At 40.3% G+C, this 26987-nt stretch overlaps 2 protein-coding genes and 1 long non-coding RNA gene across 16 annotated transcripts; 2 read left to right on the forward strand and 1 right to left on the reverse strand.

Moving 5' to 3' along the window:
- Nucleotides 1–9145: 9145 nt before the first annotated feature.
- LOC112290457 (uncharacterized) lies at nucleotides 9146–13747 on the forward strand. Of its 10 annotated transcripts, none has more exons than XM_090255452.1 (7): nucleotides 9146–9511; nucleotides 9751–9902; nucleotides 10141–10396; nucleotides 10838–10969; nucleotides 11209–11379; nucleotides 11595–12285; nucleotides 12591–13747. In XM_090255452.1, the coding sequence occupies exons 3-7, from the start codon at nucleotides 10151–10153 to the stop codon at nucleotides 13484–13486; spliced, it is 2136 nt and encodes a 711-aa protein (XP_090111578.1). In that variant the 5' UTR covers nucleotides 9146–9511; nucleotides 9751–9902; nucleotides 10141–10150; the 3' UTR covers nucleotides 13487–13747. The 10 variants fall into 10 exon arrangements, with proteins under 10 accessions (XP_090111578.1, XP_024392475.1, XP_090111581.1 ...); XM_024536707.3 differs by having other exon boundaries at nucleotides 10141–10387; XM_090255455.1 differs by having other exon boundaries at nucleotides 9791–9902; nucleotides 11193–11379.
- Nucleotides 13748–14582: 835 nt separating this feature from the next.
- On the reverse strand, nucleotides 14583–15806 carry LOC149987977 (uncharacterized). The gene is made up of 3 exons (XR_016506149.1): nucleotides 15598–15806; nucleotides 15276–15459; nucleotides 14583–15017 (listed from the first exon to the last, which is right to left on the reverse strand). It is a non-coding gene; the product is annotated as an uncharacterized LOC149987977 (long non-coding RNA).
- A 6680-nt stretch (nucleotides 15807–22486) lies between these two features.
- Nucleotides 22487–26720, forward strand: LOC112290458 (reticulon-like protein B10). Of its 5 annotated transcripts, none has more exons than XM_024536710.3 (6): nucleotides 22487–23153; nucleotides 23365–23571; nucleotides 24688–24868; nucleotides 25126–25267; nucleotides 25561–25630; nucleotides 25889–26720. In XM_024536710.3, exons 2-6 carry the CDS (start codon nucleotides 23409–23411, stop codon nucleotides 26053–26055), a joined length of 723 nt encoding a protein of 240 aa, XP_024392478.1. In that variant the 5' UTR covers nucleotides 22487–23153; nucleotides 23365–23408; the 3' UTR covers nucleotides 26056–26720. The 5 variants fall into 5 exon arrangements, with proteins under 5 accessions (XP_024392478.1, XP_073394443.1, XP_090111582.1 ...); XM_073538342.2 differs by having other exon boundaries at nucleotides 22487–22644; XM_090255456.1 differs by having other exon boundaries at nucleotides 22487–22630.
- The last annotated feature ends 267 nt before the right edge of the window (nucleotides 26721–26987 follow it).

A 26987-nucleotide genomic window follows, 5' to 3' on the forward strand; every position in this document is an offset into this window, starting at 1 on the left:
AGGGCATGACATTATACTCAAAATGGCCATATCTTGTACGGAATGCTGTTTTTCACTCATGTCCTTCCTTGATTCATACGAGGTTGTAAGCTCCCCTTAGATCAATTTTTGTAAAGATCCCTGCACGTCCAAGTTGTTCTAAGAGACCAGAAATCAAGGATAATGGATAACGATTCTTCTTTGTTACCTTGTTGAGGCCTCGATAGTCCACACACATCTGCAACGAGCCATCTTTCTTCTTCACAAATAAGATGGATGCTCCAGCTGATGATTTTGAATGACGAATGAAGTTCTTGGCTAGATTCTCGTCGATGTACTTTCGCAACTCCGCCAACTCCGTCTGTGATAGATTGTAGATTGCGCCAAAAGGCGGTTGTGCTCCTTCTTGCAAGTCTATGGCGCAATTATATGGTCGGTGTTCTGGTAGCATGTCGACATTCTTCTTTTGAAAGACGTCTTTAAAATCGTTATATTGCTCCAGTATACTTGCTGTTGAGATCTTCTCTTCGGTAGTTGGAGCCGCATAAATGACAAATGGTGTGCCTTCCTTGGACGATCTTATAAACGCTCTTGCTTCAATGAATAAGGATTTCTCTATTCGGGGTTTTCTACTAGGCTTGCTCGTGGATGATTTTGTGGGAAAGGTCATCTTTCGCAACCTCCAATCTATGGATGGGTTATGCTTTTCCAACCAAGAAAGACCAAGAATAATAGGATTTGATGGGATTCTAATAATATTGAAAATAATATAGCTACTGGGGCCCTTAAACATTACTTCTATAGGTTCTGATTCATGGATGATACTACCAGATAATAAAGGTCGTCCATCTATGACCTCAATGTGAACAGGTTTGGATTTTTGTATTAAAGGGATCTTATGACGGTTTGCAAATTCTTCGTCTAAGAAACAAGCAGATGCTCCTGAATCTAATAATGCTAAGGTTCTCAGTTTTTGAGGGCCAATAAACAAAGGGATTGTAAAACAAAGTGCAGGTTGAGCGGAAAGAAAGGAACCTGATTGTTGTTGCGATATTTCACTATCCAGTCGCACGGTTCCTATTGTGGCTGGGCATCCTCATTTTCTTGAACAAACGCGCCCTTGGTCGTGACAATGCATCGATTTTACTTCTTGGGGAAGTTTCCAACTTTGTGGCCTTCTTCATCGCAATATAAGCATAGACCTTCCTCCATACACTGCTTTTTTTCTTCTAGAGTAAGGGATTTGATACGTACCGCATCAATTTGCATGTCTTCTACCTCTGAATGTGAATTCACGCTGCTTGTCGACATAGTTGGACGTGACAAACCATATGCTGTCTTGAGCGTTGGTCTTGGTGATGTTGGAATAGGCGATTATTGCACTTCACAATCCTTCACATCGTCCCTTAAATCCCAATAGAATTGACTCATCAATGCTTCTTCGTCCCAATTGATGTGACATGCTAGTTGCCTGAAATCTGATGCATAGACTGATGTAGAGTGCATCCCTTGTCATAGTGACCGGATCTTTGTTGTAGCCCATCAAACCTTGTCGTGTTCACAAAATGCTTCCGCAAACGCCTCCAAGAAGGTTTCAAAGTTGTTTAGTATGGATGATCGTTTCTCAAACAAAGGAGCAAATCATGATAGAGCTTGCCCTGTAAGTAAGGTTCCAACAAGCCTAACACGTGACTCCTCCATTGGATAGCGTTTGGGCTGTAAAACTGTTATCAACCTGATTTGAATGACAAATCTTCAAAACTTGGAACGCGTACCATCAAACTTGTCCAGAAGGCTAACTCGGGGCTCTTTATGTTGTAGAACTAATAGTGCTTGTCGAACCTGAGGCAAAGTTGCTTCTCCAAGTGTAGAAGTTTGAGGCTGGTGCAACCTAGATTGTGACATCCCAAATGCTCCATCATTATCAAGCCTTGCCACAACTCCTTCAATTTCTGCAGTTCTTTGCAATAACGTATCGAGAGCATTTATGATAGCATCCAACTTGGACTCCGAACTTTCTGTCATACTAATGTCTTGGCCTCTAGCCATTCTAAGAGAAGGATAGAAATAACTCTACTAGAAGACAATATTAGTTTAGAAGAGGGTACTCCGCAACCTCTAAAACGCCTTAAGAGCTTCAAGAAAAGGGGTAATCCACTCTCTCCAAGAAGAATAAGACTCCAATATTGTAACAAAAGAAGTATCAGTTTAGAGGAGGGTAACCCGCAACCTCTAAAATGCTAGTACACCTTCAAGCAGAGGGGTAATCCACACTCTAACGAGGAAGAAACTAGCTCTGATATCTGAGGTGAATGCAGTCTCAACAAACTGTCATGGACATTTTGTGATCTTTCTATGAGAGAAGTCTATTTTCTTTCTTAATATGATAGACATTTTCTTTCTTAATATATATAACAAGTTATTTCTATTTTGTCATCTTTCTATGAGAGAAGTCTCACTTGTTTATTTGTCTTTATCATGTTCTTTTCCTTGAGATGGGATTATTGAGAACCTTCCATAAACTTTTTCTTTATTTATTTATAATGATAAATCTTCAAAAATTACAAATATCTAAATTGGTCGTAAATCATAAATTTCAAATATCTTCTTGTATATATGGTAAATACATATATCATGTATATTATTAAAATAATATGAAAATTTTTAATTACATGCTATATAAAAATAATCCAAATTCAATAACATATTTTTAATATCTTCATATGAATGTACTTAATACAATCTAAACTTCAATTCATTTTTTTGATTCTTTCCAAAAAAGTTCTAAACTTAAAAATATTTTTTACAAATAATACTTCAATGTCACACTATTATTTCTAAAAATTAGTTCTATATCTTAAATAATTGATTCAGAGCTTCAAGTTTAAATTTTGATTAGGTTTCACTAATCATTTTCTCTTAAGTATTAATCTTAATATTTTATAATTTATTTTATATAAACATAATGTCAATTTTATCATAGAATTAATTATATTATTTTTTTCCTACTTCATCACATTCTTATCAAATTATGGTCTTATTACAATAATTAAAGTTATTTATTTATAAAATTTAGTTTAAAATAATGAATATATTAATTGAAGTTGATCCATTAGCTATTAAGATTTTTAAAACACTCATAAATTATATATTTGAATTTTCTTCATATATCTTTATTCTTCATCAATTTGTATTAATAAAATAATAAACTTAGAATTATTAATATTTATACTTTTATCAAGTAATAATATTATAGCATGAAATTGTAATAATTCCATCTTATATATTTTATGATATATCTTAGCTTCTATAAGTTTAATATGTAATTTTTTTTTTATGTTTTGTATATAATTTGTAAGCTTTGATTTACCTTATTTTTCTTTTTTGTAAAGATTATTATCTTATAATTTATTTTTCTATAATTTATTTTCAATAAAAATTTGAAAAAAAATAATAAAAGAAAATATTCAATAATTATGAATGAATTCAATAAAGATTAGTTTTCATTCTTTTGCAATCAACTTAGTGACAAAAAAAATTTATTTTAAATCTTTACTAAATGGTTGAGTTTATAAAAATAAATTCCTTTTTTTCTATTTATTATTGAATTTATTCTTAATATCTCTTTCAAGCAAGCTACTACTTATATGATTATTTTTATAAAATAAAACTTCATTAAGATCTTTTAATATAATTTAAATAAGATTTTTTTTTACATAGTTATTTTGTAAAAAATTGCATCAAATTTAGAATTTTTGAAGTTTCAAGGTGCAAATGCTTAAAGAGATACAATATAGAAATTTTATAAATTCTTTTGTATTATTTTACTACATTCTATCTTTAAATAAAAATATCAATTTTCAAATTTTATAATTAAAAAAATAGATCATTTGATCAACTATTCCTATATTGATTTTGCAATCAACTTAGTGACAGAATTAATTCAAATAATGATAGAATTCTTTTTTAAATATTTTTTTCTACAAAAAAATATATTTTTTAGTATGTATTGATAAGAAATTCTTTATATCCTAGCAAAGTTATGTTTAATTTTAATATTTTGAAGTTTATTTTTACAATAAATCTTACATATTTTTTTAAATCCAAAGATTTGATTTTCTTTTAATCTATATTGATGTGAGTGTATATGACTATTAAATGCTACTATCATAGCTTATTCATTAATAAATTGAAGTTTTGTCACCTTATAAATAATTGCCTCATAAAACCACTTTACTACTTCCCTTGCGCTTCTGCACAACCATAAAGCACAAGAAGCCATAACAGTCAACTAAAAGTGGCCTAAAAAATGCTTTTTTTGTTTTTAATTCTTAACAATTTCTTCTTTTTTCCCGAAAAAATCAACTATTGTTGAATTCATGTCTACTATCTGAATTTTTGTTATTCCCTATTCTTTAAAATATTTATAAACTCTTAAACATACAAAACCCTAAACTACTAGATTCCACTAAAATTCAATTGTATCACATCACCATTTCACCCTTCTCCTACAAGAAATATACAAACAGGCAAATTAATTAAACATGATCCCACAATGTCGTCCACTTTTGGCCACCCTCACTTGGTTCTCCTGGGTCCTCTTTATTCATCCACACAAATGAATGAAAAAAGATACATCTACTCCCAAAATCATCCAGTCGTCCGGGCTCTGTCCATGGGCGCCCCTCCCTGGGCGTGAGCCACCTCGTGAATTGCTCCTCTGCCAAGGCTGCAAATTCACGCTCCCCGTCTCGCAAATTTGCCTTGAGGCCCCCCTCCATCATCTTCTTCGTCGCTGTGATTCGTGTCCTGCTCATAACCCTTTCCTTCCTTCACTGGTTGTCTTCAGGGTTTGCTCACTTCGTCATATCTTTCTGGGATCGGGGACGCTTGTTCTGGCTCCTTTCTACAGCGGAGCTTACTGAGTTGAATGGAATTGGGCACGATAACATCCGACTGTACGGATCCGTACCTGCGCATTTTCATCGTTGCAATCCTGCCGCTGGTTTCCGACAGGTTTCGTAGGTCAGTTCTTGTGTGTTGGAGTGTTGGGATTCAGTGCAGATTGGCTGGTCATAAGGGCTGGTAGCCACGGCAGGTCCATCTTGCCGACGTGGCCTGTGGATCTTTCTTATTACAGACGCAAAACTTGAGATAGTGACCTACTTTACTGAATGGGTAATTCGTGTTTCGGCGGAAGTGCTAAAAATAATGAATAACGAAAATAGTGGGATGTTTCTCGACGTTTGGGATTTTTTTTTTTTTTTTTTTTTTTTTTTTTTGCATGGGAGAGGTTCTTTAATTGGGTGGAAATCGACCTTTAGTTACCTATTAATCGAGACGAAAGCTTAACTGACCCGGTTAAGTTTTATAATTCTGGGGGGGGGGGGTTTGATGCTGTGTTAATTCTCGCAAAACACTTCTGGGGTGCTAAATTCGTGGCAGTCTATCAGCTGGACTTTATCGTTCCTCTTCTGAAAGGTTGTTGGGACCACTTTTTTTTTTTTTTTTTTTTTTCGCGTTTTTTTTTTCTTACATGTTTTTGTTGGGTTAGGACGTCACTATTTTCAATGTTCTTTGGTCGCAGCTTAGTCCATTTCTTCGACATCGAGGTCGTTTGTCCTCTCTGGATTTTAACTGGTTAAGTTTTGGCTCTTCAGTGCTGGGAATTTTGAGGAGGAAGTAGAACTGAGCAGTTCGAAAAGTGGTAGTAGGCGCCAGATACCAGAAGTTTCAACTATTGTGATGTCTCGATCAGAAGACTAGCACATTCAATGATACACTCAAGCAAAGCTATTCTCTATAAATGGTCACCGAAAATAATGTAAACACTCTGTAGTTGAACAGCGACAACGTAAACACAGAAGATTAACCTCAAGAAAAAGGACACTACTGCAAATGTACCGAGGCGAACTGCATTTTACTTCCGAGGCTTTCGGCTTTTTACAAGAGAATTACACTGGTCGCTAATAGTAGATATCTAGCTTATGGTTATATCCCGCTTGATGTCTAGTTCTATTTTGGAATGATCGGGGGGGGGGGGTCTGTCCAACAGCAACTCCTTTTCCACAACTATCATCTATGCTTGAGGGTGCTAAAGAAGAGAAACGGAGAGGCGAGCAGTATGAGTTTTTATGAACTTGGGAGCTGATGCCTGAGGGGTTGAAATCGGAAAATGTCTTGTTATTTCCCCCTCAGCAGATGAGTAATTATGACTTCTGAACGAGCCAATGGCCATGGCGACCAGAGAAAACAGCTGCTTCTGCTTCGACAGACCTTTCGTCAGAAAATTGTCAACGACGATTCCTTGCACGGTTCGGTTGTGGCGAACACTTCGTTAATTCGTTGTAGAGCAGGTGCTCAAAAATCTGGTCCTTAAAACACATTCAACTCCATCGCTATTTCTTTGGTCTCCTACTCTTTCGGTCGGTCTTTGAATGGTAGCCAGGGCACCATGTTGTTGCACTTCTTTGTAGGTAGGCAATGGACTGGATCTTTCATCATCGGGGTAAGCCGGTCTCGAAAGTTCTCTTAGTTTCAACAGTGCCAATGAATTTTATTATTGAAGTCACAATTCCTCCCCAGTGAAATACAAGTATTGTAAACGATATGATTGGTGATCTATTGCATATCGATACCTTTTTCTCTTGGAGTGTGGCATGTCATTTCTGGGAGGCACATGGAGAAGAACGAAGAGAGTGACTTCTTCGTTGTCAAGTCCTCTGCTTGTGGTTTCCGCACTTGTTTTTAAAAGGCGGTTTTCGACGCGTATTTAATCCTAATCAAATACAGATTGCAAAGTTAAATGAATGCACACACTGAATAGTCACGACAGACCTGCTAATCAAAGTCAAAAATAAAAACGTCGACTCCTCAAATCCAACAGTGAGAACTACAATGTGTTGTTAATTGGAGCTTTATGCATTGCCGTCGGGTGTAAGGGTTCCAAGTTGGATCACAGTGACCCACGGAGTAGATACACACAGTTGCTTGAAAACCGTGCCTCATAATTTATCCACGCTGACCAGAGAAATATTAAGGAGGCTATATGGTTGGCTAGTCTGTGAGACAAGACTAATTCAACGCCCACTGCAGGAAGCGAAGATGAAGGGAAAGTAAGAAACTGAAACTTAGCACAAACTTGTACGATGTGACCGAACTGGGTAATAACAGGCACCGTTCGTGACGATCACGAGACGATGTAATACTCTTTATGAGAGCCTTACCACATTTGTACGTGGTACCCAGTGGAAATATCCTGCCGGTGCCAGTAACATGTGAGCACTGGCACCACATAGGGAAAGACCATTCTACATACTTCTAGATAAGATTGGATAGCATGCCCTTCTAGATACCGATGTGATGTGTAGGCGTCCACATGTGCCTGTGACATTGGGAACCAAAGAAATTTAGCAAACACCCCATGTCGAGGTCCAAACCAGCGTTTGTCTTGTAGCGGTTACTACCATGGTTATTTTCAGCAGTGGAGTGGTTCGTTACCGAAACTATAGCGAAGCAGAAAAAGGTGGGGCAGCCATCATGGAGACCCGCTGTCGAACTAGTGCTTGCCACGTTAGGAGTCAGATTGGCAACAAGGCACATGGATAAGTGAGCACTGGGATGCAACAAACGATGCTGCGGGGTGCTAAAGAAAGCCGGCTCACTACGCGGTGGGGCTAAATGGGTAGAATCCCGCGAGGGACGCGCCCTCCGAACCAATAGGCTTGAAAAAAAAGATCTGTTCGAATCAATTTCACAGGTATGGAAAATTCAGTCGAGCGTTACAATCCAAACGATGTCTGTGGCTGGCTGTCTGTGCACGACGGACGACGCCGCATCAGCATCAGCATCAGCTCGCCTCAATGGCGCTTGGATCTGGAGCTTTTTTTTCTTCTCAACTGGGTTGTACAGACCAGCGGCGCCGCATGGGTGGCCGAACTCCCACCCCATGCACCTCTTCCTCCACACCCTCCTCCGCCATTGCAGCTCCATTGTGCCTTTCATCCCTCCACCTCCTCGCACTTTCCTGTGCCCTTTTGCCTGCTTAGATTCCCAAGCAACGGCTGCGAGTGATCGTCGCTTTCTCATTCTCCGCACATTTTGTGCACGTGTGGGTGTGTGTCTGCATCTGTGATTCGGTGTTGCTTGAGTCTCTTAAAACAATGTAGTGTGCATGAGGAACTCGTTGATGCTTGCTTGTGTGTTTGTGTGTTTGTTGCGTTCCACCCTCCTTTTTCCTTTTGTTTTGCATACACGCATTCTTCTAACTCTTTGCACGTGTACATGTGTACGTATCTTAATTTGTTTGCATGCAAATTATGTGTATTTATGTATGTGAATATACATACATATATACATATATACATATATTCTAACAATTAAATTAATTATGATTTTAAATTTTATATTGTTTTCAATCAACTAAGTCAATTGATGTCATATAGAATTGGACCCAATATTCGATGAACTATTATTCATTGAAACAACAATGTGACAACTAATTTTTGTGGTTTCACATAAAGAAATGGTAATAAACAAAGATTTAAAATAATGAGGTTGGAAGCAAATGTGTTGTCTATTTGCAATAGATTTTGAAGTGGTGAATTTTAAACAACTAAAATAACTACAATAAAAAGAATACCTACTATAATTTGTATAACTTTAATTCTTAAGACGAAGAATTAATTAATTAACATTTTGGATGATATCAACAGAATCGTTAACGTGGACGGATGTCGTCGAAGGAACCGAGACTGTGGCGTCGGCCCGGGCATTGGCTCGGGCCAAAAGCGAGACGCTGCGAGAATGGGCTCGCATGGGGGGAACGGGCGGGCGAGGGGCTGCCAGGTCGGACGAGGAGGGAAGGGGTCGGCGATAGGAGGTGGCGCGGGGACAGGTAGGTCAGAGGGCAGTGTGGGTGTGTGCCACAAGAGTGGTGTGGGAACCTGGGTTGGGTGGCGCGGGGGTCGCGGAGGTCCATGCACCATCTGAAGCAGAGAGCGCAGGGCCATGCACTTGCGCTGCGCGGCCCCAGTTGACGTGGACCACCAGATCAATCTCGTCTCCTCGCTCTCTCCTGCGCTCGCTCGCTCTCGCCTCTCGTTTCTCGATTCTCCGCATGTTCCTCAACGCGAACTTACCTTTTTCGCTCGTTAGATCGTTCTCGGTCGCTAGGTTGGGCAGAGTAGCGCGGAAGCAGAGAGAGAGAGGGAGAGAGAGTTGGGGAGAAATCGTGTAGGGCAAAGGAAAGATCGTAGAGTGTGAGTGTGCCGGAACCAGGGTAGACGCTAGAGGTGTGATTGTGTTGTGTGTGTTTGATAGCCGGGGAGATTTTCTTGCAAGGAATTGTGATCCGACCAGGAGTGTAGTAGAGAGTGTGTGTGAGAGTGTGTTAGTGTGTTAGAGAGTGCTTGTGCGTGTGCGTGCGTGTGCGTGTGTTTTTGTTGGTGTGGGTGTGGAAGGGGAGACAGTGGGAGCTGGTGATAGATCAAGAGCTCGCGCAGGGTAGCCGAATTAAAAAGCACAACTTTCTGTAAGTATTCTGGAAACAGGACGAATTGGGTCGGAGCCCTTTAGCATGCGCCAGCGATATTTGTGTAGTTTGGGTGCTGTGTCGCTGATGATGTTTTCCGGCTCGAGTTGCAGTGGGTTTTATGCTCGCGTGCCGAAATCGGCCTATTTCCGCTTTTGGTTGTGTAACGGTCGTCGGCGGCGGCCGTGTTTGGTGATCAGGCATGCTAGTTGATGGGTTGTCTGAAATTTTTGAGCCAGTGGTGGCGGTTTGTGTTGTGCCTTGGGGAGGGGTGGTCAGGGCAGTGCAATACCGCTTTCTTTTTTGGAGTTACTTTAGCGCCATTCGGAGACCGGGTGATATTGTTTTGGAGTCCTCCCTTGATTTTGTTTGTTCATGTTGTATCCTTTAGGTAAGGGCTTTTCCCTCTGTCTCTGTAACAGGGAAAACAATCATGTACATGGGTCCTTTTGAACCCATTCTTCATCGCTTAACTCTTATGGGACACTTCGTCTGCACTCTATCAGTAGACTTTTGCTTCAATTTCTTTTTTCATCACATGGTTTCGCATAGAAAAATCCTGGTTGAGGACTAGTGTAGACAGGTTTTAGTGCAATCCATTCCGAATTTAAGACCTTGTTTGTGAACAGGATGTGAACAATGGGTAGCTCATCTCATGAAAACGGCGGTGACGAGCCTAGGGTTTCGAAGCCTGCCACTGTTTTTTTGGGAGACTTGAGTTTAAGTGGTGAAGGGCCTGGATTTTGTGGTTACTCTGGACCTACTCATGCCAACACAGTCAACTATGACTTGGGGTCCCATAAGGAACATTACTTGCATCAACCTCAGCCGGAAGGGGAGAAGGGGGGACTCGCAGATCGCATGAATAGGAACAAGGTGATTCTGGTAATACTAGGCTTCTGCTTCACTTCGATCTCATATTTGCAGTATTCCGATTTCTTGCGGCATATGGTATGATTAGAGAAAATTTTGGCCTATTTTACGGTTTCAGTCTTTACTAAGCTATTGCAGAGAAATGTTCATGCATATTTGAGTGTGGATAGAAGCTGTTTATTCTTCGTCTCGGTTGCACTCTAGGTCTTAAGAAATTTCACTTCAGGCTTGTGGGTCACAGTACTCGTTTTCAAACATGGGAGATACGTCGCTTGCATGTATACTTTGTCTCACACAGAGAATCAACTGGCTCAGGGTTGAGTCGTTTGCACCAGAATACAACCTAAAGTTAATCGTTCTTATTTGTATTGCTGGGTGTCTTAAATTTATTTCATTTTGTTCTACCTTTTTTTTAAATTTTTAATTTTAAATGTTTTTACCGTTTCTTCGCAGGGACAACAACCGAGTTTGATTTCAAAAGATGCCGAAGGGCAAACAACAGGGCTTGAGTTGAATGCCTCAGAAGTGAAAACGCATCTTTCTTGCGAAAATCCCATCACGAACGACGTGGAAGACGATGATGATGTTAGTCTGATTCGACTCATCACCTTCTGGATGCCTTATTATGAAGGTCCATTTATGAATGCGCACACGAAATGAACCTTGCGTTTCAGTGTGGCTAGTTGAGGTGCTAAGGTGACGACGTTGAATACGGGGGTGCCTGAAACAGGCCACGGTGCAGTGTGTTTTTAGAAATACTTAAGGGAGCTATTTCAAGTTCATGATGGTTTCCTAAATTGTGGCACAGATCCAATGTCAAACAGGGATTGAGCGGAGCGGCTGATAAGCTGCAAGGCGATGTAGCAGGTGTGCATGAGATTGTGGTCACACCTTTTCCTCTTTCTTCCGAAAAGCAAGAGTCAGAAACCGAACCGCTGGACTCTATTCACTTGAAGAGCAATAGTGGGGATGTCGTGGCTGATGGTTCGTCTCTGGTGAGTGATTCATGCGTTCCTTTCCACTTCGAAGCTTCTTTCAAGGAGCGCTGTAGTGTTACTCCAAGTGTCAGGTTGGATGTGATTGCTATCATCGGGTAGTCAAGCATGATAGACGTCATTCAGTGATAATAATAAAAAATCATCTGTTTCAGTTTGCCTAGAGCAGTATTTCTCATGAACCGTACTTATATACGTTCATTCTTTTTGTGCAGGAACTTGCGAACGAACTACAGAACGAAGTTCCAGGAGTGTCTGGCCTTGATCAGTCTGCAGGAACAGAAGCGCTTGGGCCGCCGCAACATCAAACAGCCAAGCTTGAGGAAGGTACCGTTGGTCGACGGCCACTTGCAGTTGCGGACAATGAAGACACGGTTGGATCTGTGCGACCTCCACCAGTTGATGGAGACTTGGTTGGACCGTCACCTAAGCAAGCGAAGGTCCAACACCAGAAGCCTGCCTTGAAGAAGCCTGACAAACTGGCGCCATGTCCGAGATGTGACAGTTTAGATACGAAGTTTTGTTACTACAACAATTACAATGCCAATCAACCACGCCACTTCTGCAAGAATTGCCAGAGATATTGGACAGCGGGAGGCACATTACGGAATGTTCCTGTGGGAGCAGGGAGAAGGAAAACCAAGCACGGGAACTCGCATGTACGCCATGGAGGGCTGCTTGATATTCCTGCGGCGAGGCAGGACTCGGACATGGCGCTATCGAGGCCTTGTCTTTCACGGGGAGCATCTGTTCCTGACCAGGTTTCTCCTCTGCCTGCTTCAAGTTCCAGCAGCCCGAGTACTATCACTAGCCTCCCCAGTAGTCAAGACAGGAGCTCCTCTGATGCTGTCACTCAAACTTGCTCCATGCGTCCTGCCGAAGCTGTGAGAAAGCATCACATTCCAGGTATAGCATTATCCTTCTGTATCTTCATGTCCTCTTTGCTTTATTCTCACATGCGTCTTCTTGTTGTGCTGATTATCGTTGCTGGTTCTTGATTAATGTCATCGGTGCAAGTTCATCCTCTACATTTGTTTAATTAATTGTTTTGAAATTTATTATTTATTTTTGTGTCTATCACGCTCAATTTTTTCCTTCGAATTTTTGGCTATTGGGTACTTATGTGGGTGGGCGTTTGCTTGCGTGAGAGGAAATGTCAGTAACTTATTGTATGGCGAATCCTTGACATGTTTTCTGTACTCTTTCAACAGAACCTCAAGTGAACGTCTCTGGTGATTCTGGCAACAGGCTGCTCAAAGCTGAGCACGGTGGTGGTTGCGAACCTGTCTTAGCTGGTGAAGCAGAGAATTGTGCAGAGGCCTGTACAAGTTCGTTACCTGGGTCGCCCCAAGTGGATGCAGCGCTAGCTTCTCAGGAAGTGCAATCGATGTTAAGGGGACCTCCTACGACACTTATACCTGTCTGTGGGGGTATTGTTAGACCAGTGGGAATATTGGACGGATCAGTTTGGACTGCGGCTCCTACTCCTTTTGGGCTTTTCAACGGTTCGTGGCCATATGGCTACAATGTTGGATGGAGCGGTCCTGCTCCTGGTGCCCCTGGCGCTCCAACCTGTCCACCTGGAGGCACGTTGGTATCCTGCCAGCCTGCGGTTGCATGGTCGGCACCCCCGAATGGGCTTTGGTCTAATGTTTGCTGGGGATCGACTCTCATTCCAGGGATGCCCGCTGGGTTACCTGGACCATCATGGATGTCACCTGGATGGGGTGCTGGTTGGCCCATGCCTTGGGGACCGGACGCAGCCGCAGCCGCAGCCGCTGCCGCATCAGCCTCCATGCAGGTTCCTGCAGTTCCTATGTCTGGAAACGTCTCCCCAGTTCAGAGTAGGTTGCCTATTCGTCCGGTGTTGAACAAGCACCCACGAGATCGGCCAGAGCTGGAGAGGGTGGAGAGTTCTCTTTGGGTGCCAAAGATGGTCAAAATAGACGATGCAGTAAACACTCCAAGAAGCTCTGTGTGGACTGCTGTGGGAGCTGAGAATCGGGTGGAGACTGTCGCATCTGGTAGTAATTTTAAGGCGTTTCTCCCAGTGGGAGACAACAAAGTGTCTATCACATCAGGTGATAGGAAGCAAGTGAAATCATGACAATCTAATCATTCTTGTTTCCTCTATAAATAAAGTAGGTATACAAAGTGCCAGTGCTGCTCCCTGCCTTTATATAGTTTCTTATCTTTTTAGCATATAACCGTGAATTTTTTCATGGAGTTTCACATGATCCTCGAGGCCTCGTCTGGTCATTTACATGTTTTGTGTGTAGCTGCCGGTATTTTACACTGTTATCGTTTTTTTTGGTTATCTCTGCTACTAATTATGTTTTAATCAAATGAGGTCTATTATTCGCTCTTTCATACCGTGTGATGGACACCTAACGTAACATCTGGATCCATGTCATATCTTGGTTTGTTGCTACGCATGGCAGTTCTGATATTATTCCGTAGGACTATTCTTCTAAGTCCTTAGTTTTGTATCATGTAGCTTTTATGGAATCTCGCTTTCAGGTCTTTCACCACACGATTGGAACATTGCAATCTGGTTTGTGTTGCACTTCGCCTATTTCAGGAACACTGAGAGATCGGAAGTGAAGATCACCTTGGAGCAGTTTTTTCCTTCATAACAATTTTGTGGTTCAGTAATGCCTCACTGGTTTTCACATTGAGTCTTCAGTATGGTGTGATCCTTGTTGGCTTGATGCTATCTTGTTTGTGGCTATCCTCAAAAATTGAATATCTGCTAAATTGTTGAGACAAAGTCAATTATCTCGAGCAAAACTACGTTTGTGAAATTTCGTGGCTGGATGTTACAGCAGGACGCTGTACAAACCGGCAGGCTCGCAATACGAGTGATTAATTACTCAATCAAGAAAATTTGTACTCAATTGAGGTATGGTTGATTAATGTGGCCAACAACATCGTTAATTCGATTAACCGTTAGAGAGGTTAGCCCTGTTTAAGTCCACAAACGGTTTACCATATAGCCTCTCAAGTTCCACAACTAATTGCAGGCGGCGCATATTTGGGTGGATCAGTGCCCAGTGATTAATTTCGAACATTTTTCACTTACCATATAATAATATTGTCGTCTTTGTCTTCCTTCATGTCTCACCTAACTTCTCGGCTGGTGTGAACAGGATAGTGCAAGATAATGATCGCTAGAATCACTTTTAGAAGCGAATCCCAGAGAATTGAGTCTAAAGATCTATCTTTGGTTTAAGGGTAGATCGTTGAGCATTATTGCATACCAAGTGTCTTGTTAGACATTACATCGTCAGGTCCTACTTTCAAAACATATGTTAGTTTCTGACTATAACTCTATGTTGGATGTGTCGCGAGGTAACAGGAGATAGATTAACAACTAAATATATGGTGTAGTATTGCCAAATAATAGGGTACATCTAGGTTAGCATCCACATACTCCTTGAGTCCTTTCAGCTCTGTCTTCAATTCAGATGTATTCTGGAGAGAAATTAACACATTGAATCACCTCCTTCGATTCTTCAATCTCTGCACTGGCTTTTTTTGACACTGGTTTGCTCCTCAACTTGCACCTCTGCTATGCTTGAAGCTCTTCATTTTTGCTACTGTTCCGTAGCCAAGTGTCCAATTCTTCACTGGCCAATCTACAATCAGGCATCCACATTCAAGAAACCTAGTTCAGGGATTCTATTCGCTTGTAAGCAATGGAAAGGACCTCGAGTTTCAGGAGTTGTAGAAAAATCAATTATGGTTTTTCATGTGCATGTGACATGATGGGAATAAATTATAACTCGACAATTATTATTCAAGAGCACTGCCCTTTTCTTTGTCACGAGCCTATAATAATGGATATAAAGATATCCTGTCTAGCGAAAAGAATAACCGGATTAAAAAGAACTTACAGTGCACCTCTCTGATAAGCTCTCCTTGTGTCGTTTCAATGACCTCTCTTGTTCGATCTGCACTAAGTCCTTGTGGCACAGTCGGACCCTTGCTACTGGTGACGATGGACTTTACGACGTTGTGAGAAGACTCATTTTAAAAGTCGAGCTTATGCAGCCGGGGAGACATCATTGAGCCCTAAGCCTGTCATTGTGAGAAACTATGAACATGTGAACAATACCAGAAGTTGCTTGATGTCTATTGTCTGTCATAGTTTCTAGCCTGCTTAGCTCACTCGTGACATTAGATTCAACAGTACTGGGTCTGAGCATTTGTCTCAACTGTTCACAATCTTTGATTTAAGAAGGCGTATGGTCCTCCGCCGTCGTTTGACAATCCAAATGTTCTGCAGACGAGAGCGTCTCCAAGACTTCATACGACCTTACTACGCACACAGCCTCTATATGGAAACCTGTGTTCTGGGGCCTTGGATAGTAAAATCATTCGACATATTATAATGCGTACATAATACTATCTTTTCTTTGAGCTAGCTGCAAGTTCAAACACCTCCACAATTATAATTGTAATAAAAACAAAATAAAAATAAAAGTAGATGGTGATACTGTTAGCTTTCTCGGAAAGTAATAGATACAAAAAGAAAGAAATGGTTTGGATCTATTGGTATCAAGTACACGTAGCCCAGTTCACAGGATAATGAGATTGAAGTTGTACACAAGACAAGAGCAACATGATGTAGGAACTTCATTTCACAGCTTTACGTTAGGCATTATGTTAACCATATCAACGAATTATAAAACCAGATGTTAAATCACAAAAGTTAAGGAATAAGTTCTATCACATCATTCTGCAATAAGACAAAACACAGCACAATAGTCTTGAATTACAAGTCCCCTAAATACATGACTCTAATCACACGCACATGAATCTATAGCTACACCGTTCTCACTCTCAAGTTTTTCAAGTTGAAATCTGCTCTGTTTCGCTTCAGTTCAGCTTCAGTTCTCCTGATAGGTTACTCGCAAGACGCCAATATTACTCTTTCTGACGATCAGGTTCTTCTAATGAGGGTGCCAGTTGTGACGCTACGGCTGTTTGTCGAAGGAGACATTCAAGCCAGCCAAGAGCAACTTGCAGCCTCTTTCAATCAGACTCCAATGACACGCAACGGTAGGTATATCGACCCATGATAGACGTCTACAGACTGCACCCCAACCCAACCCAACCCCAACAATACCGTCATTCAAAGGTAGACGATCAAGGGCCACGGTTCCGGCGCAATCACGGTTACTTTGCTCTGCGTTACAATCAAGTCTTGATTGTAAGCACTATCAATCAGATCATGCCACCGCAAAGTTGACACCACTGGTTTGGTTCGAGCAAGGCACGAGGAGAAAACTTCAGTTCCCCAGCGAGATAACAGCTCCCATCCACTGCAGATTCAATCTCGGGGGCGGCGCGATTCGGCCCACGAGAGCGTCACGCGATGGTCGGTGTGGCGCCTGCTTTGTCGCATCGCCGGAGCGCATCCAGATCCTTCATCTATCTATCGATTTATATGGACGTGCAGGCTCCGAAGGCTTCACCCCTCTTCTGGTCCCGATGTGGAAATTTGTGCAGATTAGGGTTTCAAATTCTATACATCTATATATGTGTAAATAATGCAGACTTTGTTGGGTTCGATTTTCTTGTTCTGTCCCTTCCTGAAACGCTGTATACGTTTTGATAGAACTTGATTTTTTTATAAGAGCAGACAGACAGCAGTCTTTTTTTACTTTGTTTTTAATTTTGATTTCTTTTTAAGTATGAAGTTCATGTTTTTATCTGGTAGAAGTGAAATATTTGTTAAGAGAAATTTGGATGTGGGTAGTGTCGAATTGAAGTTCATGTTTCAGAAAATGAGATAATACTGCATGTGTATGAGTGATTTAGAATGTAGAATTCAGCATTGTGCATTATCAAAAGAATTGTGGAACCCTACCTGTGGATTTGTTCGAGCACAAACAGATTTCGAAGTAAGAAAATTGACATGGTATTCTAGAGGGTGTTGACAAGGCTATGGTTGATTATTATCTAACTATAGAAAAGCTGTTGGATAAGTTTTTGGAACGATTCCGGAATGATGGGATATTTATATAGAGAACTTTAAGATCCAAGACTTTTTTTCACGCCACACACTATTTCCATAAAAATCTTTTAGAATCTCTCATGACCATGCAATTCTTTAGAGAAAAATCTACATCCAATAAGCTCACAAGATATGGCTGGCATGGTGCATTTGAGGGCTTGTTGGATGATTATACAACCATGTAGATTTTGGCACTTTTTCATACTCTACGATTTATTTTTTATTTTCCTTTTAAGAAAATAAATTTATCTCTATGTGCAGATCCTTTTAATTTTTATAATTTTTTATTCATATTCACTTTAATTGATTCTTTGTGATTATTACTTATGACTTCTCCAGTATATAAATCTGTAGATTACATGTTTTTATTCATAAAACTAATATAATTTGAATTTATGGTAGTGAAATATATATACATGAATAAATGTCCACTATTTGCCGAAAGCAAACAAGGGACCATTATGTGACGACGAACTTTTCAACATCTTTCCGCGAGAGCAAAAGCAGAAGTCCACATCGTAATTGTACACACAACTATTGACCACTCAAACTCTATGAAACCTGCATTATTATGCACCAGTGATGCTTTCTTCGTTGGTTGTTTCGCTTCTTCTTCTTCTTCTTGATCTCTTAACTTTTTCCCACTATTTTCCTTCAATTGCTCCCATTCTTCTATCATATTAATAATAATGATAATTAAAATCTCAACCGCATGCTGGGTGAGGGAGGAAGGAGAAGGGTTTATTCATTTCACTGACAGCGCCTCGAAGTCAACAAAGTCACGATTGTAGGATTAAAAAAAACGCAACAATCGAAGCGCCGAAATATGGGCGATCCGCCCGTGCCTTCCTTTTGCGGCGTGCTTTTGTCGGTGAGCCCCGAAGGACCAATTCCTGTGGTGTTCTCGCTCACTACATCCCCCTCAAGAGCGAGCGAGCAGGCCTCGAAAGGGGGGAAACAAACGCTACCCACACCGCGCGTCTGCGGCTAGTCGCTAGACATCCTCCCGGCGGCTGCGACGCGGTTGAACGAGTCGCCGTGGACGACGATGTCCTGGAGTCGGGCGGTGATACCGTGCCAGTTTCGAAGGCTGTGTGAATTGTTTTGTTTATTTATTTTATTTATTTTTGTTTGTTTTGTGTAGTGGTGGGCATTTTGAGTTGTGTGCATTTTTAGAAGTTGGATGAATAAGCACCTCGATTTTTCTCAACAAGGAACAAGTTCACTCCCCTTTTGTGAAAATAAAATAGTTTGAACAAAGAGTTAACAAATCGAATGTTTCTATTAATAGTATATTTATTAGTTAGAACATTCGGCTTGTCTCAATTTGGTGGATTTGGTAGCATGGATGCATGTTATATTTATGTTGTTTTAACATTGGCTCTGATAATTAATTAATAGTTTGTAAATAAAGTTGAATGTGTATTTGTACATGTGTTTATACAAAATTTTAATTACTTTAAAATACTAATAAATATTTTTAGTTGAAGAATTAATTATAATGACCTACTTGAATAATCTTTAGTTTTGTAAGTATATGGGTACATGCCAAAAACCACATAAAGAAGAATTTTGACTCATTAAAGGACACTTGTATTATTGGTGGGGCCATTATTGTCTTAAGTCAACTTGAGTTTTTTTTTAGAAATCTTGTAAATATGAGGTTGCCTTGCAATGGAAGCAAAAACAAACGTGATGATATTAATGCATTTAATGTTTATTGTGGATTGGTAGAAACAAATTTAATTCCAATTAAGAAGGTTTGTACACAAACAATGTATTTAAAAAATCCACGTTTTTATTATTTTGTTTTTGCATTTTTCTATATCATTGTAAAGAATGTAGTTTAACCACAATGTTAATTAAAATAAATATCACAACCAAGTAGCTTTCGAATCTTGGTTGAAATATATGCAATGAAGTACTTAATTGTTATTAACTTGCTATTCCAATTGTACATCATTGATGTACGTACTACAAGAATAAACCAATTGTATTCCAAAAACAATGGTATTTTCTAAAATAAACACTGAAATGTCTATTTTTGGTTGATGGAAATAAATATTAAGAAATACATGTCCTTAAGATAAAGTTTTTTTTGATTGATTTGTTAAATTGAGAAGGAATTTTTATAACCAATCTAATGTGTTATTTCTGTAAGCATTAACAAATCAATAATTTTATCCATATTGTTTAGATTAATTGGATTAGTTGAAGGCTTTTGTAAATTGGATCAATTTGTATTAGACTTTGAGTTTAGATATTTCATTATGTTTGTGTGTATATATATATATATATATATATATTTGGTGAAAATTTTAAAAAATTAAAAATATAGATAAGAGCTATGCAGAGAGCTAGAGTTGTTGTGACCAGACTTTTTATTTTTGTGTGTGAGTGTTTTGTTATTTAATATTTCGTTTATTTTAATAATAATTATAACACTTTGAGGATAGGATTTGTGCTTCCTAAACAAAACTTTTTCCACAGAGGCTTTGTCTAAAATCTAGAATATAAAGGCATATGTTGATATCATAAAAATCAAATACAGATAATAAATGTTGGCAACCAACTTATGAATGAACAATTCAGCTCAGATTGTCTACATGAAAAATGGAGGTTCTTTCTGTTACAAAAACAAGTGTTCGATCTAAAACAATAATTCAAATTATTCTTGGTTAAATCATCTATGGTTCCCAAATCTGATTCACAGTTATTTTAAAATATTATCCACATCTATTTTCAATCAATACGATCAAAAATTAGAATCCTTGTTTTCATTTAAAAAATCACCATAAACTTAACAAATTCACAAAGTTACTCTACGACTGAATTCTTCTCCCTGAACCCCTCTTCACAACTTTGAATTCTCTTTTTCTCAACTCAAATTAAAAATAAGTTCTTCAAAATTTCTCATTTTCCTCAAAATGTGAATGATTCAACTATTTCATTTAATGTGCAAGAATGGAGGATTTGTTTTTTCAAATAATATTCTATGATATTTTCATTTTTCAAAAATGGGTATTCAAAAAATAATATATTTATTTATTTATTCATGTTGAATTTATCCTTTTCAAATCTTTATACTACTTTACTTTCTTAACATTGACAATACTTTGAAGTAAATGGTTGACACTATTTATGCTGATTGACTAAAGCTTAGATTTTTTTGTTAGTAAACATAATTAAAGTTATATTTACCATATTTATATAATATGTGAAAACCTATTATAAACATATATATAATTAGTGTGCTTTTATATTGTTGTTGTAGTATGATCAGAGTTTTATCCATTCATCCGTTTATCCATCCATCCATATGAACATACCCATTTTTGTAGAACTAATAATACCGATTCCAGGATTACATTCTAGAGTCATTCCCGTCCACACTGTCATCATTCATCCACAATAATAAATTCATCCATAATAAATCAATCATCCAACGACGTCAGATATTGTCCACGATCCGGTCAGGTGGGCTCTGTTCACACTGCGATGGGGGGGGTGTTCATTGATCGAGTCGCTGAGAGGTCCGAAAAGAATGAGCTGGGATCTGATTGGATGCTTGTCCAACTGGCACCTCGTTCCGTGTGACGTGGATTTCCGGACCTCGCCTGTGTAGAAGAGCATCGGCCCTTGGGCCCCTTGGTCTCGATTCATAATTATACTGGAATTAGTGTGGTAATAGAGTTTATGTGCATTGAGTAATTAGTTGTTTGATAAATGGCGTAGATGGGTGGCGCATGATAAAGCCCTTTGTAGGAAAGGTCATGAAACGAGCTCATTTTTTCCATTTTTTTCATATTTTACATTTATTTGTTGTTTTGTAAGTTTGTGCTTGACTCCTACCTTCACCATCCGTTTGTTGGTCCCAAAGAGACTACAAAGGCCTATGATATTTTATTAAAAAGGAACTAAAAGTTAAGAAATAATCAGAAGAAAGAAATAAACGAAAAGCAAAACAACAACAACAACAACAACAGTAGAAGGCAATTGAATAGGATGCGAGAAGGTTCTCTTATATACTTTCTGGTCTGAAGAAAATATGTTACATGCATAAGTGCACAATGATATGCATTTCGATTTTGAAGATTAACTAATTTTTATTTAACAGTGGGTGTTATTGTAATTTATATGATATTATCTGGTTACAAGTGTTTATCCAAGGTTTGCTCATACATACACACACACACACACACACATATATATATATATATATATATATATAATGCATTTCAACATGTGGCAAGAGAGTTTTATTAAATATTATTTGCAATTCGAAGTAGAACAAATTTGGGGAAAACATCATTATTAAAAAACATTATAGACTTCCACAACATAGTATGTAAGAGAAAACATGACTGTCATTGAAGTATATATATATATATATATATACACACACACACACACACACACACACAATACAATAAGACATCTTAAAAACGACTATCTGTATCAATTGGATATTTTAGTAACAACTCCCCCTTCATGTTTTACACTGTAACCACCATGATTTTTTCTTGTGACATCACAACCATATATATATATATATATATATACATAAAAGTCTCCACATCATTGAAATTATCATTGGAATGCATTCCATTGTGTACATTGGAAAGCTAACAGACAAAAACCAGCGAAATAAAGCTCCGAGACGGTGAGCAACGCCGCCACCACCACCGCGGCCGCAGACGGCCGACGGCGTCATGCAACGGCAGGGCGGGAACGGGCAGAAAGAAAGGTCAACAGTGCAGTCCAACTGCCCAAGGATGCGATGGCGACGCGCTTTTTGACCCATGCCCACAATCACGCCCATTACCGTGTCCATTCATCCCCCTTCTCCTCGGCTCTGGGCACGCTCTGTGTGGTGGTCGCGGCGGGTATGGGTCACCGCGCGGTGTCCGCGCCAAGGCGTCGTCGACATCGTAGTGGGGCCTGATACCGCGTCCGTGAATCACCGACGACCGTCCGTGGCCGCGGAGGCGTTCTTTGCTCCCCCCCCCCCCCCCGCTCGCTAGCTGGCTCTGCTTTACTGCTACTACTACTCTGTCCAATGCTGCTGCTGCTGATGGTCGTTCCTCGCCTCAGCCTGTCCACTGCGAGGAATTCTGAACCCTGCCACACGTCGTTTCATTCCCTGGTGAGTAGTGTGTTCGCTTTGATGGGTCTGCGCAGAGTTCCACGTCGGAGTGGTGGTTGCAGCGGGGTTGGGAATTCGCAAGGGTGGGAAGGTCCAGGTGGATGAGTATTTTGGGCAGTTCGTGGGATCTGAGTCGAGCATTGGAGAAGGGAGTTTGATGTAGTGTTGATGTGCCGTAGTTGGATTTTTTTTGGTGCTCGTTCGAGTTGTCGCCTTGGTGGGGTTAGGGTACAGGAAGAACGAGTGTGTGTGTGTGTGTGTGTGTGTTTGTGTTTGTTTGTGGGGTGGTGTCTTTGGATGCGGGATGAGGAGATTTTGTTTCAGTTTACGGTGTTTGGAAGCGGATCGTTTTGGGAGATTAAGAAGAGTGGTGTCGAGAGCATCGTAAAGTTTGGGCGTGTTCCTTGGTCTTCACTGTGAGTGCGGCGGAATTGAAGACGGGCACTTCGGCCGTGCTTGATGGCGTCTTCGGCCATCTTTTTATTTTCTTGATTCTTCAATTTTTGTTTTTTGAATTTGTGGATTGTTCTCGCGAAGGCGCGTGGTCTCGTTGCTTCCTTTTGACTTGCAAAGTTAGACTGTTGGTGGAGGATTCTACTCTGTGTGGTAATACGTCCTTCCAAGGATCGGTGGGAGCTTTTCGTACTTCGTCTCGCTTATTTTTTACTTGTTATATTTCTGTGTGTTTTTCTTCGTGGCTCGATTGATTCAGAGGCTGGTGATCTTGGACAGTTTCTTCCTTCCATCTTCTTCTGCATCTTGTGGCTCTAATTAGATTTTGGGGCCTTTTAAGTTAGACTCATTCTGAATTTTGCAGATCCAAGGTGATTGCGTTTAGGTCGAACTTTCAAATCAAACACTATGTCAGAACAAAGTGATTTGACGCAAAGCATCCCAGACTCTGTGATGGAAAGTGTTAACAAGATGCCTGCTTCTCAGACTGCTCCTACTTCCGAGTACGGACCTAGCAATCGGTTCTTGACGAAGGATAAGACCGTGCACCAGCTTCTCGGTGGAGGCTTAGGTAACACCGATATACTCTCAGGATCTATTATATGCTATCACCATGTTCCTAAGTAAAGTCACACTGGACCACACACACGGGTGTGGCTGGGTTCTCTATGCAACACTTCTTGGTCTTATGTGAATGGGCTTTTTAGCTTCGGTCATCTAGCAGCAATTTCAATTCCTAAGTAGCCACTTGTTTGCCGGTAGTCTAACATAATCTGGGAAGCTGTAGCTCGAGGATCCATGAATTTGTTCACGCTTTCGATGTTCGTTTCTTTTTGCCATCTTACTTGATCTGTATTTTGCAGTTCTACTTTCTTGTTACTCTGCTTATCATTACATGCGTCGTCTTGTTTTTGGACTGTTCAAGTGAGATTAATGTAATGTACCATTGAGTACATTTTGCTAGTTTCTTCTTGGTACTGAGCTCATTGGCAATAGAGTTGACTCCAGTTTTGGTTCTCTTTCTCGTGAATGGCTCTGGTTAGTAAGTTATTGCGCCTTTCAGATCTATCTATCTCCTGCTTGACTCAGCTATTCTTCTCTTTTATAAGTCCAGGACGTCAAGATGTTTTGTATGTGTCTCCCACGAGATAACGCCTAATCCTTTACATGTTAATCTTTTAGCATTGTACTGAATTTAGCTCAAGGTGCGTCAGAGTGTAGTATATAGTAGTCTCTATTCCTGTGTGCTCTTTCTTACTCCTGTCCAGTTTCCAGGAACCGAATTCCCGAATGAAGGGGTCGAGAATATTTATTTGTGACGACCTCAAATGTTTTTTGCCCTTTAGAAACCATGACAATGTCTGTAGTAGTTGGCGTATGATCAATTTGGTAAAACCTTTCTCCAGGCGTGCCCGAAAAGATCGTTTGGTGAAAAGTCCAGCCATTAGTTATTTATTTATATATTTATATATTTAAATGGTTCAATTTATCAGCTAGACGTTACATAGTCTTACTGGGTACGACCTGCATCGATATTCTCCTCTCTCTGGTGGCAGCGGGCATATGATCAGTATTTTCGAGTGTACTTGTATTTTAGGTTGGAATTGCATTTTCATCTTGTGAGTTTCTGTGTACCCAGTCAAAACTTAAATTTTCGATGCATTGATTCGTTGGTGTTTGGACGCAGTCGCTGATTCGGCCCTCTGGAGAGACCGGTACCTCTCCGGTGGAACTCTGGGCGGTTCGACGCTCCTCTGGATTCTTCTGGAGAAATCTGGCTACACATTTCTTACATTGGTGTGCAACATCCTCCTGTTCGTGGTCGTCATTCTCTTTGTCTGGTCGAACGTTGCTACTCTGATTAACAGGTTCTTTTCTAGTCCTACATGGAACAAGGTCAATTTATTCCTCGCATGATTCTAAGAGCACTGTTACAGCACAATCACTGTGTAGGGAGTATTCTTGGTCCAAGTTATATTGATGAAGCCTGAATCTCATGCATATTTTAAACTTTTTGTAATTCAGTTCACTTCAGGAATTCCTTGCTCTAGATTGAACATCTAGATGTTACTTTCATGGCCAATTGTCGCGGAATAATGTGTTTTTTTCTGTCAATTTTGCCCAGGCCTGGTCCACCGGTACCGGAGCTGTCTCTCTCCGAAAATTTTGTTATGAACACCGCTAATCTCATCCGGATTGAAGTTAACAAGGCTTTGCACATCGCTCGTACCGTTGCGCTTGGCAAGGACTTCAAGCTGTTTTTATTGGTAAGTGCTTGGCACGTTAGTAGTGAACTGGGCTTTCAAGCGCGAGGTCTTGTCGTGGACGTCGGGTATGGTTTGTGGTAGGTCTTCATTTTTCCGACCACGCTGCTTGAGGGTACTCGTGCGATCGACCGGTGTTGTTTGTATAGTGCGTGCATTAGCATTGGATACTTGGTGAGGGTGTGTGCAAGAGTTAAAATGTCTTTAATGAGAGTGCCTTTTTGTGTGATGTGTTCACAAGGGCACGGATGCAGAGGTTGTGAGCACTTTGATGAATGGTTGACGTTGCCTTGCAGGTGGTAGCTTCCTTGTATGTTGTGTCGATTGTCGGCTCCTGGTTCAACTTGCTAACCTGCGTGTGGATTGGTAAGATGGGGTGCTCCTTCGCAGCGACTCTGAGGCGTCGTAGTATGTATATATGCATTTTTTTGCGATTGTTACTGATGTTTGATGCAATATCAGATAGGATGGTTGTCAGTATTCTGCGGCAATGGTGGCGGGGGAATTGTAGTAGATTGACACATCATGCGCCTAGAATGTGTTTGGTTTGTGGGCGTTGGGGAGTGGAATGTGAGTGAAGGCGACTTGGTGTGCAGATGAATTGACACGATGGTTTTGGCACAGGCATTGTGTGGTTTCACGTGGTTCCGTTCATCTTCGACAAGTACGAGGATGTGATCGATCACCATGCACAGAAGGCATCGGAAGCAGCGAGCGTGCAGTACAGGAAGCTGGACGACGCGATCTTACGCAAGATCCCGAGAGCCCCGTCAATGAAGAAGAGGATGTAGGGTGGCAGAAGGTGTGCACATGAATGGGTGGGGAGTGGGGTGGGGAGCATCCAAGTGGGGGAAGGTGGTGTATATACGTAAATAGCTGGCGAGCAGCAAGATGTTGGCGGATGCGTGATGTTTGGATGTATGGATCTCTTGGAATGGCAATGTGCAGCGTAGTAGGAGGAAGTGAAGGGATAAAACATGGCGTACGAATATATAGCTGTATCCAGTCTGTTGAGGAGACGTGGGTTGTGGACAAATTTTCCTACGAATTGAAACTACATATTATTGGAGTTGGAAAGAAACGTCTGGGTGGAAGTTGGAACTGCCGGTGAATGTGGACATGAAAGCTTTCGGACCAAGCGATGTTTGTGCAGTGCAATGAAGAGGATTCACTGACCAATCCCCATCCGTTCAGTCATTCCTGGTCTTTTCATTTTTATTTCAATTTGATTGTTTTGGATTTATGCTTGGTTTTAATTTAAGATATTAGTCCAGGATATTGCAATGTGAGTTAGTAATTTATCCAATTTTAAGTTTCTTGACATTCAGCTTTCAATTTGACCTTCAAATCTTCATTGTCTTTTGGTTTCAGTGTGAGGCACATATCTGGAACGTCTAATTGCTTGTAATTTCATTATTTCAATCAATTGAGCTCTGAACTTTATTTTGGCTTGCAATCACGGTTTAAAAAAGTGTGTGGAGACCAAGCAATATTAATGGCAACCCAACCATTTGTTGGCGATATGTGCATTGATGTATCTGATACAGATGGAATTATTGATGTACAAGAACTTGTTTAACACAGTACATTGTATTGCATAAGGTAAAAAATAAGTGCTTGTTAGTTTGTAAAATTTCGGAAATCTTCAAAAATGCCCCTTGCTTTGCGCCAGGACCAATATAATAAAGCGAATGTTTGATACACAATAATAAAAAACACAAGG

This window comes from Physcomitrium patens, chromosome 13 (assembly GCF_059467195.1).
Source record: "Physcomitrium patens ecotype Gransden chromosome 13, ASM5946719v1, whole genome shotgun sequence".
Classification (NCBI taxonomy): Eukaryota; Viridiplantae; Streptophyta; class Bryopsida; order Funariales; family Funariaceae; genus Physcomitrium; species Physcomitrium patens.

Coding starts and splice junctions, on each gene's coding strand:
- LOC112290457 (XM_024536704.3), top strand. CDS start 10,151: ATGGGTAGCTCATCTCATGAAAACGGCGGTGACGAGCCTAGGGTTTCG. Junction 10,970..11,208: donor ACGTGGAAGACGATGATGAT/GTTAGTCTGATT, acceptor AATGTCAAACAG/GGATTGAGCGGAGCGGCTGA. Junction 12,286..12,590: donor GAGAAAGCATCACATTCCAG/GTATAGCATTAT, acceptor CTCTTTCAACAG/AACCTCAAGTGAACGTCTCT.
- LOC112290458 (XM_024536710.3), top strand. CDS start 23,409: ATGTCAGAACAAAGTGATTTGACGCAAAGCATCCCAGACTCTGTGATG. Junction 23,572..24,687: donor GCTTCTCGGTGGAGGCTTAG/GTAACACCGATA, acceptor GTTTGGACGCAG/TCGCTGATTCGGCCCTCTGG. Junction 24,869..25,125: donor GTTGCTACTCTGATTAACAG/GTTCTTTTCTAG, acceptor AATTTTGCCCAG/GCCTGGTCCACCGGTACCGG.